This window comes from Miniopterus schreibersii (assembly GCF_964146895.1).
Source record: "Miniopterus schreibersii genome assembly, chromosome: 1".
In the NCBI taxonomy this organism is placed as follows: domain Eukaryota; kingdom Metazoa; phylum Chordata; class Mammalia; order Chiroptera; family Miniopteridae; genus Miniopterus; species Miniopterus schreibersii.
In genome coordinates, this window is record NC_138101.1 from 46,473,390 (window position 1) to 46,486,742 (window position 13,353).

General features: G+C 36.2%; 1 protein-coding gene across 1 annotated transcript in view; it reads left to right on the forward strand.

Annotated features, from left to right (window-relative positions):
• CFAP299 (cilia and flagella associated protein 299) overlaps nt 1-13,353 on the forward strand; it is a 447,103-nt gene that overhangs the window by 167,196 nt on the left and 266,554 nt on the right. The window contains exon 3 of the mRNA XM_081161111.1: nt 3,613-3,703. Within this exon, the coding sequence (XP_081017237.1) occupies nt 3,613-3,703 (91 nt within the window). The remainder of the gene's footprint in view (nt 1-3,612; nt 3,704-13,353) is intronic.

Consider the following 13,353-nt stretch of genomic DNA (forward strand, 5'->3'; position numbering starts at 1 on the left):
CCAGGAACAATAACAACAATGTAATGAAACAGTAAGCTACACATTATATAATAAAGAACCAAATGATGCTATATATGTTTTTATGGGTACACAAATATATACATAAATTATAGAAAATAAATTTGATGGATGCATGCAAAGCTGATAATGATGGTTACCTTTGATGTTTTGGGATTGTGGTTGGTGGTCAAAATGGACTTTAACTTATTCGTAATGTTCTAAAGATTTACAATAAAATAAGGTATGTCTGGAGAGGTGGGGGAGTTAGGAATTGATTTACCATATGGAAAACTTTAGGAAATCTGGAAGTATCTTAACTGGTAACCCCTGTATCAGTTATAGTTTTTGTTTGTGAGCAGTAGAAGCCAATTCTAATGAAATCAATCAAAAAAAGGAATTTATTGGAGGAGCACTGATTATCATACATTTGAAGAAAAAGTTGAATGATGAGGCTATATAGTAGGAATTAAGGACAGTCACTTTTCATCATGGGTCTCTCTGTTCATGCTGTATATTTTCATGAGGTGAAGTGATGTTGGTCAAGCTTGAGTCATATTTGTTGGCTGAGGTTTCGGGGTAAGAGTTGTGAGGAAGCAGTTACCTTGACTGACTGTTCTACTAAATTATAGATGTGGGATGGACCATTGCCCAAATAAAAATAAGGGTTCAGTTACCAATAAAAAAGGAGAGCTTTTGGGGTGGCAAAAGCAACAGGTGTCTACCACTGTCACAGAAGACCACATACCAAAGTATATTTCATTCCCTCAACCATAATTTTTAGAATGTTTTGTAGGTCTGTGGGGGAACATTGTGTTTTGGGACCAAGATGAGTTCTCTTTATTTTCACACAGGTCTTTATTTGGTTATATTGCAGTGAACCACATTGTTTAACAAGTTTCTGTACTTTGAAATTTTACTCAAAAATTGTTTTATTTATTGCTCCTGTTTGCTTAGCTAACTACTCTCGAGCAAGCGGTATACAGGCTGTTCATAAATATTTGCTACTCCTCCCTGAGCAGGATTATACTTTTCCATCCCATTGATTTCAGGCTTGGCTATGGACTTACTTTGGGCAATAAAATGTGAATGGAAGCGACTGACATGCTTCTCTTACAAGCAGATGCTCAAAGAGCCAGTGTGTGGCCATTTTCTCTTTTCCCTCCACACAATAATCAAAGATGTTTCAGATAAAGGCTGTGTCATCAGGCTCTCTGTTCATTCCTCCAAGGTGAAGACCCACAGTCAACCTGCTTTTGATGCATAGCATTATTGAGAAATATGTCTTTGGAACTGTAAACCATTGAGGTTTGGGCCATTTGTTACTATAGCATAACCTAACCAGTTCTGACTGATGCACTTGTAAAACTAATTCTCTGTTCAAACTTCACAGAGAATTTCTCACTGATTCTGGTTTTAAATGTGGACCATAAGCAGGAAATTAGGTAGAAACTGACCAAACGATGAGATTATCCGGTGAGCAATGGAGAAACAATACATGGATTTTGGGAGGAGACGGGCAAGTAACTGACAAAATAAATTTGATAAAAAAAAAAAAAAAGAAGCCCGGCTGGGCGTGACTCAGCGGTTGAGCGTCGACCTAGGATCCAGGCGATCGTGGTTCGATCAATGACTCTCTCATCATTGATGTTTCTATCTCTGCCTCTCCCTCTCCTTTCCTCTCTCTGAAATCAATAAAGATATATTAAAAAAATTGATATTTAGAGATTTAATATCTGAGCAGTGCATAGGTATATTGTAATATGGAAGACTCAGTTTTGGACAGAACAATGAATTGAAAAATTTCTCAAATATCTGATTCTTCCCATTGGTACTAATTAGTGGCTATTTTTTATGTGTATTTAGATGCTTGGATTATTAGTTGTTATTAATACCAAACCAAGGCACCTAAAGCTAGAAAAACAGAAGCTGACAGGTTATGATCAACTTCAAAGTGTTGCATTTCTAAATCAACAAAATAATTAGTAAGTTACATGTTATACATGTCTATACTGATTTAATGAAACCTGGTAGTCATTTCTCTTTAACTCTTCACAAAAAGAAATAACCAGGTCCGTTTTAGCTCTTACATATTTCTCACATCTGTCCCTTCCTACCCTTCCGCCACTGCTTCAGCCAGGTCTGCACCATCTCCTAGTGACGCTTTGTAAGAGCCCTAACCAATCCCTCCAGTGTTGCTCTCCTCCAAGCTGTACTTCTCAGAGCTACTGAATATTCCTTCTAACGCACAAACCTGCCATTTTTATTTCCTTGCATGAGACCCTCGTGGTGAATATCTTCTGGAAGACAGGTTCAAGCTCCTTAAAGCAGCATCCAGGCCCCTGTGGAAGGCAGCATGTCCTAGAGGTTATGAGAATGAGTTGGGGAACCAGACCGCCTAGGCTTGGATACGGGTTCTGCTCCTACCAGCTGTGTGGCCTCAGCTAAATGCTCACAGCAGTATGTCTTTTAAAATGTTAGCTTTTATTAATATTATATGGCTTCCCTCTCACTTCCTGCGCTTACTTTCTGACTGCTTTGCAGTTACGCAGGGTCCCCGTGCACTTTACCTCTATTCCTTCATCCCTTCGTAGTTACTAGCACCTCTCTTCCTCCGCCACCCCACCCCCTTGGTGCCCCAAGCTGGCTAATCCTGCCTCATCTTTTGACATTTACTTCAAGAGTTGCTTTAAAGCTTAAGATTAAGTGACTTCTGCTTGAATAGGTAGCGTATTTCTCTTAATAACTCCTCTGATATCCATCTATGTCTGTCATTATTATTACACGGCATGACATTATAATGTTTATGTATCTTCACCTCTGTGAGACCACAGGCAACTTGCGAGCAGGAATTCTAAATTGCATGGCATTCATCTTTGCGCCTGGCAGAATTCCCGGTACATAGTAGGCGAATGATAGCAATGCTGAATGTATGGGAACTTGCCATATAAGGAAAGAATTGTTATTTTGCAAATCACTCTTGGACTCACTCTTCATTATGTGGTCCAGCACTGCTTCATTGAGATTTTTGTGATAAATTTCCTTTAAAATTTACTTCCAGAGAAAGTCATTTCTCTCTTAAATTCTTAATGCTTCCTTTTAAGTGGCAGAGATAACTTAACCTAGTTTCCTTTCTTGCCTTGATTATCTAGTCATAGAGCTAAACTGAGTTGGCTTGGGTGTCAAATATTTTAATTTTCTTACAGTAAATAAATTAATTGTGCTTGAATTATAGTAAATTTAAAATTATTGTGGGAGAAAAATAAAATTATTGTGGGTATGATAAGTATAAATATAGTGAATTTTCATATTGTGATTAAAAAATAAAAGGGGCATGTAAATGAAATTAACTGTATCTGGCACAAGTATTGATATGGGCACATGTACTATTTATAGACTCGTTGTAAATTAAGGCTATAGCTATATGAAATGGAATTGAGGAATCTAGTAGAATATGACAATTGCATATGATTTATAATGATTGTATAAACGTATATATATTTAATGTTGTAAAAAAATTGTCATTTGGAATAAGGAAGCATAGTTGTTGTCCCCAGGGTGTTCTAAATATATTTGTTGTCTAACATATTATAACTGAAGACCTGCTTCTTGTAGGACATTAACAAGTGCTGGTAAAGACTTGAAAGATGGTTTTCTGAAGGCTCTGGCAGTGAGAGAAGAAGACAATCGCAACGGGAAAGTGAGCGTGAGTACATTGCATCCAACAACTAAAAATGTGTATACTAAAGGCGCAGTTAATATATAATATATAGTTAATAATAGAAATTTTAATACCTTCCCCCCGAAAGTAATTCATGAGGGATATAATATGGCTTTTTATTATTTACATATTATAGAGAATATGTAGAAATTTTTTTATTCCAATTTATATATGTACAAGTAGCCAAATGGTGAAAAAATTAGGATTCTATACATGTATTGCAGATAAAATGCCTATACTTGGCAGACTGCTTGTCACCCCCAACCCTGTGCTAGTCCTTCAGTGAACCTCCCTGCTGCTGGCCCTCCTGGTAGGCTTCCCCAAGTCACATCATCCGCTTGTTCCCAAGTTGTGCCCCCGCCTGCCTGACTTCATGCTACCTCTAGAAGATAGTCCTGGAGTCTGCCCTGTAGTCCTACCTTGGGAGATGTGATGGAAACCACATAATAAGCGACATGATTTTGAATCATGCAAGGAGAACATGTTCTTGCTTTATTAAACCATGTGCCAGTTTCAAATATGTCAAGTTGCTAATGGAATTTGGAACTCATATTTAATTTTACTCTTTGTTAATGTAATATTAGTGATAACAGTCTTCTGTGAGTCATAATATAGTCCAAGTCAAGAATACAGTTTTATGTTTAAACTGTAATAAGTGACTTACACAAAAATAATCATAGTAGTATGATAAAAATTTAGAGCAACAGGAAAAAAATGTGAATAAGGAGGTCTGTTTTACAAAAGTTTTCTCAATAAAAAAGTTGGAATTGTTCTCAGGTCCCTTGAAAATTTCACATATAGACAAGATTGTCAATATACTTTACACAGGAAAAAAAATCTTACCGTGGCTATATAATTGTATAGAGTTAACCTGGACTTGAAATCAGGTAAAGTTTCTTGAAAGAAGAGGGCTGAGTGAGATTTAAAGATGTGAAATTGGAAATATGGGCAGAGACTGGACTTTGGAGGGCCTTCTAAATCACAGTAGAAAAGTTTGGAATTTATCTAACTTTTAATACAAAGAGCAGCTAGAAAGATGAGAAGGAAGGCAGAAAAATGTGGTATAACGGGATTCATGATGATGACTTTCAGGAGGGAGCAAATGATCATTAGTGATCAAGCAAGATAAGGGCTGAAAAAAATCTATGGTGTTTGGCAACATGTATAGTTTTTAAAAATCCAGCTATGGGGGTGTAAAGTACAGCATAGGGAATGTATTAAAAATATTATAACAACTATGTATGGTGTCAAGTAGGTATTAGAAATATTGGGGTGATCCCTCATAAGTTATATCAATGTCTAATCACTATGTTGTACACCTGAAACTAATTCAATGTTGTATATCAACTGTAATTGAGAAGTTAAAATAATTTAAAAAAACTATTAACAAGAACACATTCCATCCATTATGAGGATGAAAATCATATTCCATAGGGTTGGAAAAAAAGGTTCACATTAGACACTAGTACCAACAAATACCAACAGCTGTAGAGAGTGTAAGCCTATGTTTTTTACCACAATGGTATACTTCCTGTCAAGTTCTCCTAAAGATAAGTCCAATCACTTCACCTTTCACCATTTCAACTATCATTGATTTAAACCCCTATTATAGCTTAAATAAATTACCATAACAGCCTCCTAAATGATATACTTATGTATTTTCTTGTCAAACTTTCATCCACTTTTCAATCACTCAACACATATTTCTTGTGCACCTGCTCAAACCTGGAACTGGGGCCTCTGCAGATTTTATGACCTTAAAGAGTTTATATTTTCGAAAGGAAGACAGAAAATAAGTAAGCAAAATAAAAGTGGAACAATTAGTTTCAGCTCTGAAAAGATGTTTTGGAAAACATACAGTTAGAAAATTGAATAGAGGGCTATTGAATACAGTGCGCTTGGTTGTTTTCACTATTGCATACAGAAAAATCACTGAGCAGGTGACATCTGTTAGGACTTGAATGAAATGGAGAAGATAGCTGTGGAGTCTGAAGTGAGAGACACTGCAAACTGATAAACATTTTAGAGGAACAGCATATTAAAGTCTCTTGAGATCAAAGAAATCATGGCATATTCAAGAGATGGTAAGAAGACCAGGATGACTGGCATATATAGCTATTGGAGGGGAAAATAAAGACAGATGCAGTCAGAAAGGAGTCCACAGCCAGCTCATACAGGTTTTAAGAAATTTTGATTTTATTATTTGATTTTAATTTTTATATTTATTCTTTTATTATTGTAGTAGAAAGTCAATAGATGGTCTTAAGCAAAGAAGTGACCTGATCTAGTTGACACTACAGAAAGACTGATCTCACTGCTGCCTGGGTGGGGAGGAGATGTGGGAAAGCGAATTTGAGGAGAGGCAGGAGAAGTTAGGAAGCTCTGGTTATCAGCCAGCAGGAGATGACATTGTAAACAGTATGGTAGTGGTGATATAGAGGGAAACAGTGTGTCTATGTTTTGGAGGAAGAGCAGACAGGACTCACTGATGGGTTGGATGTGAAATATTGAAAAGGAAATTAGGATGACTTTTGGTTTTTGGCTTGAAGAAGTAGGTGCTGAAGGTGGCACTTTGACAGGAGAACTCTTGAGGAGTGTATATTTCAGGACTCAATAATGAAATAGCTCTGTTTGGGCTATATTAATTTTGTGGTACTTATTTGATATCTAAGTGGAGAAGTTGATTGGTCATTTATGTATATATTGGTCTGGAACCTAGGGGAGAAGTCTTGGCTGGAATATAAATCTAAAAAGAAAGATATCATCGTCTAAATGGTATGTAAAGTCATGGACTTGCAAAAGTTTACTAGGCAGAGAGTGTTGGTAAAAAGATTGAAGTTCCATGAAAAATGTTTAGGACACTCCAACACTTAGAGATCTAGAATGTATGAAAGAGCCAGCTAATGGTACTGGGAAGTAGTAAGTATGAGAAAAATCAGGTGAGAGAGATGCTACAGATATGGGAGAAGAAAGAGATTTCAGAAGAGTAGATGCTCACCATCTCAATGCTTCTGAGAGGGTAAATATGAAGATATATTAGTTTCCTCTGGCTGCCATAACCAATTACCACAAACTGGGTGGCTTAAAACAAAGGAAATTTATTGTCTCACAGTTCTGGAGGCTGGAAGTGGGAAATCAGTGTGTCAGCAGAACCATGCTCTCTCTGGAGGATCTGGGAGAAAATCTGTGCCTTGCCTTTCCTTTAGCTTTGCCAGTGATCAATGGTGTTTTTGGTTTGTGGGGACATCACTCTAATCTCTGCCTCCATCATCACATGACATTCTCCCTGTGTGTCTGGGTCTCTGTCTTCTCTTCTTACAAAGACAGTCATATTGGATTACCCTCCGCTCCAGTTAAATATGACTCAATCTTAATTTTATTACATCTACAAAGAGCTGTTTCTAAATAAGGTCATATCCACAGATACCAGGGGTTAAGATCTCAACATATCTTTTGGGGGTATATAATTCAACTCGCAAAAATTGATTAAATTTATTAAAAAGTGATTTTCTAGCCATTGTTTATGGCTAGATAAATGTCATTGGTTACAGTGGTGAGGGCTGTTTCAGTGGAGGGCTGTGGTTAAATGTTTCACTGGTGTAGGTCGGGAAAACAAAAAAGTATATAAGTGAAGGTGAGAAGCAATTAGTTTTGAGGAAATTTGCTATAAAGTGTAGCATAAACTTTGTGCAACAGCTGGTGTAGAGCCTAGGCTCTGGGAAGTTTGTTTTGTTGTGTTTTAAGAAGGATTAATATTATCCTGTGTCTTCCATTAATGGGAGTGATCAAGTAGACAGAGAGGTATTGGTGGTTTAGGGGAGAAAGGGAATACTTGCTGGAGAGAATTCCTTAAAAGCAGGATGAGGCCCAGAGCCCCAGGACAGGGTCTGCCTTTGAGAGGGGCAGAAGCCACCTAGTGCAGATGTAACAGGAGAAACAAAGAGGCTACTGGAAATTCTGCCACGAAGGCTGGTGAATCAGGATTTGCCAAGATGAGACAGCCCTGTAGCAAGTTTATACCTATTTTTTCTAGATTGTCACACAAATGTTTAATTACATCATTACGATATTTTCTCCTAGAGAAGGTCCTAAATTTAACTTACATTCAGAATGCTAAATAGTTAACATTTAATGTTGGGTGGGTGGTCACTGATTTGGAAACTGGAACCTTGTCAATCTCATAGCTTGCTAACTTTAAACATAACATATGGTCATTTATTTGGGCTGTTGAATTTGCTGTATTATTATAATCAGCAGAATACATATCTTTGTATCAAGGGCAGCATTTAAGGCTTAATTTTCTATTTCCTACTCTTGTATTAAAACAGACTCCAAGTGGTTTTATAGCAAACTCCAAGTGGTTTTATAGCAAACTATTTACAACATATTTTAGAAAGATCTAATTATTAGGGGCATAATCTTACTTAAAAGCCATTCACTAAATGGATATGCTTTTTTAAAGTAGTCCTATAAAATATGTAGTATTCATGAGATTTGAATTTATATTAATTTGCTGTCAGCAAAAATTATATGTGAAATTTATGGGGTTTGAACTCTCCAAGGGAAGTGACTATTTCCTATGCATTAGGGTTTCTGTACCTAATGTGTGAGTGCAAATAAATGGAGAACTTCAACCCAGAGGCACATTTGCTGCCCCTTTCTTTCATCTTATTAAGAACACATACTAGAAAAATTAGGATATGGTTTCAGAACTGACATAGTTGACCTGCGTGGCCTAATAAGGCATGAAGGACTAATTCCATAGCAATATTCCTAGGTAATTTTCTTTAAATGAAACTAGGAAATTAGAAGATTAGATTTACTTTCCCACACACAGCGTTTTTTAATTTATATTTTGTTTGGTGACTCGAGGTTGCAAATGCTATTTTGTGTAATTGAATCTTATTCTAGATGCCCTCTTTCTCTCTAATTGCAAAATTAATTTATTAGTTTTCTCCATTTAGGCCTTAAATTTATTCTGCTGTAGAGCCTGGAGCTCTGCGAAACAGTCCTCCTCTCTTTCCCCATCCCCTCAGGGCCACTCCCTGTGTTTTCAATGCTTAAGCTACAGGATTATTTGCTTGCTAATACCATTCCCACAAAGCTACTGCTGGGACATGTAGTCTCAGGCTGTGCACTGGGAGGGAACAGGGTTTTATGAAAATTTTATAAGCTTATATAACTGCTACTCAAAGAATAAAAATTCTTCAAAAATGTACTTCCTTAAAACTTTCAGTGGTTCAAAGGGTCAGATCCTGTTGTCATAGATATTGTTTAGATAAATTATATTTTAAAAGAACTGTAACTAATCTAGAGTTAACCCCATTTAATTGAAGAATCAGTATTATTTCAAGAATGCCTTTGAATTTCATATACAGAGTAGAGCAAAAGTAGGTTTACAGTTGTGGGTACATGAAATAGTTTATTCTTATATCATTATTTATTAATTATTGTATTATTTTTCATATGACCAACTGTAAACCTACCTTTGCCCCACCCTTTATAATATATACTATCTATGTGTATGTATTAATATATGTCTATGTGTTAATATATGCACTTATTAATACAAACATATATAAGCACTCTCTATAAACACACCTACATTTTTTTCTTTACATTTTTTCCAAAACACTGTTTTAAATGATTATAATGTTCTACGCATTTAGTTTAGACAAAACATTGAGCCTTATGTGCAGCGCATGTGCAAAAATATTTAAAAGGATTAATTGTGTAGTACTTCAAGTGACAGGCATAATGAGCATTTTTTCCTAATAATATAGCTACTTAATTTTATTTTAAATTTTAGCCATTCCTGTATGAATACATTTCTAACTCATGCCTCATGTATTTCATATTTTAAAATTCTTTAAAGACTAAAAGGATTAGCCATTTTCTTCTCATTTATAAGCGGATTTAAAGTTTTCTGACTGCTCATGCTATGAACTTTTAACACTACCCCACAGTGAGGCACTCACTAAGGGTATGTTCATGACAAGTGCCTGGAAAAGCACATGAAACAGGTCTAGGTCTAGATATCCAGAAACACACACCAGTGTTGCAATCACAGTGCTGCAGGTGGATGGAAAAATTTCACAGAGAACTGAGTGCATGGTGTTAAGAGATGAGATAGTGCAATAGATAATAAAAAGCTGGGATAAAGAAATGACAGAGTAAATGGTGGGAAAAAGTCAGATTTGAGTAATTTAGGAGATAATTGCAAACTGTGTTCTCTGTTTTGATGTAGGAAATGGTGAGAAGGAATTTTTGAGTACAATCCACATGTTTCTTTTGGGGGAGTCAATGGATTATACACAGCTGATGATAAATTTACTAATGGGAAGGGAAGTGTGATTCTGGCTTTAGAAGATTTAGTGTGGTTCAGTAGTTAAGAACATAGAAGTTGGAGGTAAAGGGTAACTACAATCAAGTTCAAGATTTACTATCTACCCCATATTGCAGATGGCAAAAGGACTATACAAGTTTTGTAAGCCCTAATGTCCTGCCTGTAATGGAGAGATTATGAGTACTCTCATCTTAGTATTGAATATTTAACAGAAAATATAGATTAAACACTTGGCATACTTATAGATACATGACAAGTATTTAATAAATAATATGATTTCTGTAGTAAAAGAAAATTATAACATTGTTAGAGCTATAATTGTAAATAAAATAGAAGTTGTAGAAAATATCCAATACTTGTGTTGATAATTTTTCAGGGAAGCATTGGATAGTTTTGAGTCTCCCCTCAGGAAAGAAGGTTGAATGGGTGCCCTGAGACAATCAGATACTTATAGATTTTATCAGGGATCTAAAGATTATTGGTCATTGGTCATAGCAATCAGAATATTAAGAAAAACACTTTATGTTATGGAAACTTTTAATTTTATGGGGAACCACATTCCATTTTATTAATTTTCTGCTCTGTGCAAACCACTTTGCTATTACCATAAACAAAGATGGAAAAGACATGGGCCCTTCCTGCAGTGTTTCTAATGTAGTATGATTATGTAACTCTTTTAAGTGGCTAAGTGGCAGGGTGGGGTGTGGTGGGTGAAGTTGTTATTCTTCAGATGGCAAACTCAGAATCTTGGATTTATTGAATGGAAAAAACAAAAATAAAATAATTCCTTCCTAATCAGAGACTCATGAGGATTGTAATGAAAGGTCACATGCTGTTCCGGGCTGGGAAAATGGAACCTGTTGACACTTATTTTCCCACTGAATGTTGACTATGTAAACAGTTACATGGCTGACTAGTCAGGGCTTTGAAATATGCATTATTGAAGCTGGTATAAAAGCACTGCTTACGGTTTTTCTTCAGTCATTCAAAGAGACCACTGTACGTGGGTCAGGAAAACCTATGAATTAGGCAGTTCCTAATATACCCATTTCCTGTGCTGAAATCTCTGTGAAACATAAGATTGCGTTGTATATGACCAGTAACATTGTGCTGACATGATCTTTTCCCTCCTTGCTATTTTCCAACTTCTAGAAAACATTCCCTTTTAAGAAAATGAAGGTATTATACAGATGTTTATTTCCTTTTTAATCGAATCCATGCTTGTCCACTAATAAACCCTTATGGAAATTATATGACTCATACAATCTTACCTTCATTTTAAACAAATTACATCAATGTTTGTGGAAAATAAAATGCACATCAACTTCTATTTCACTAAAATAACGTATAGTTGAATAGATCTTTAATTTTTTTAAATTTCCTGGTTTAAAATATGATACAGAGGCAGTGAGAAATTCTGTAGAGTGGAGTTTATGGAGTCATATTAATCTGAGTTTGATTCCTGGATTTCCACTTATAACTAGGTAAATACAAGTTCCTCAGCTCTACAGAGTCTGAGCTTCTCTACCCACAATATGGGGATCATAGTTATCATGCAGCTAAGATATTTCTAGAATAATAGTGTGTAATGTTTAAAGCAGAGATAAGCCTAATCCTTAGTAGGTGTTCAATAGATTATAAATCATATGTGCTGTGCTAGTTCAGGTTTTCTAGAAGCAGAGCCAAAGGTGCAGATTTTAGTGCAAGTGATGTGGTGAGAAAGTTCTCGCCTGTGAAACCTGCTGTGGGCATGAGGGAGCAGGATAAGGGAGAAGACAAACGGATTCAATTCATGCTCCAGAGCCCCCTAAGTGGGTGGGTGGTTTCAGTGGAGGCCTAGCCTCAGCCCATCACACAGGGAGCTCGAGCATGAATCCCAGCGGTTTGTTCTGCCTGAGGCGAGGGGATGTGCCTGTTCACACTCTTCTGCACCTTTCCTGTCTCCATCAATTAATCACCAGCTGCCACAGGGGTTGAGGGAATAGGGAGTAAAGTGACGCCTGTCAGCTAAGGGCAGTTCTTTTTGAGGAGAGTGCAGGTGTGAGCCATTAGCCTTTAACACCTGCAACATCTGGAGCTGGGACACCAGCCTGGGAAAGGGGACGTAGGAGGGACACCAGAACCATGCACTGCAGATATGTAAACTTAGTTTTTGCCATCTTTGAAAGAAATGAGTGTCACTTTTTCAGTAATGTAATCTTATGTAGAAAAAATATTTTTAAGATATTTAAATTAGTCCCTCATTTTTGTATGGAAGCCTAATTATTTCTTTAGTATCTTGCTTTATCAATCCATTTTTATATGAAAGTTTAATTTATTCTTTAGTGTTCTATTTCTATGGTCACTAAAGAAGTAACCATAGAAAGCAAAATAAAATATTTCATTGCAAAGGCAGCTTCATTTACAAATAACCAGAAGTCCAAACATGGTTTTCAGGTGTGGAAATTTTGCATCTATAATAAGCTTTCCCATTTAACTCTTATATACACTAGTACATGTTCCTGTATGGACGAGGTGCTGTTTTGTTTGGATTAACAGAATCAAGCCCATGAATCTACTCATAGGTGAGCAACCGACATCATGTATGAGTGCATTCACAAAAGATATGTTTGTGGCCTGGCTGGGCGGGGCTCAGCTGTTAAGCACTGACCTAGGATCTGGGAGATCGCAGTTCGATTCCGGGTCAGGGCACATGCCCGAGTTGCAGGCTCGATCCCCAGTCAGGGGCGTGCAGGAGACAGCAGATCAATGACTCTCATCATTGATGTTTCTATCTCTCTCTCTTCCTCTCCCTTCCTCTCTCTGAAATCAATAAAGATATATTTAAAAAGGGACATCTGTAATATTTTAAACAAAAATAAAATTAAAAAAAGATATATATTTTTAAAAAGAGATATGTTTGTGATTATAAGAAGTAATAATTTCCATCATAACAAATGGAGATACAGTTTATTACTTTCTGAACAGTATGCATTTTCAGATATAGTGCAATTTTTTTGGCTGCTTTTGGTTGCTTGTGGATTATGAAAAATAGTAAAGTTGATATTAGATTACCATTTTTTGAAAAATGAATCTGTTTGCTAGATTATGGAGTTATTTTATTTCCAATGTTCTATGCAAACAAGTTACTTTGGATATTTGTCTAATAGTGAAATGTAGTAGGATTTTTTTAAGACATTAATAGAGGTATGAATATCCTAAGAATGTATCGCTCCTCTTCATTAATGAAAATAGAGCTAAAAATGATTAAAAAGCTCATTGATTTCCCCACAGCAAGTGTATACTGATA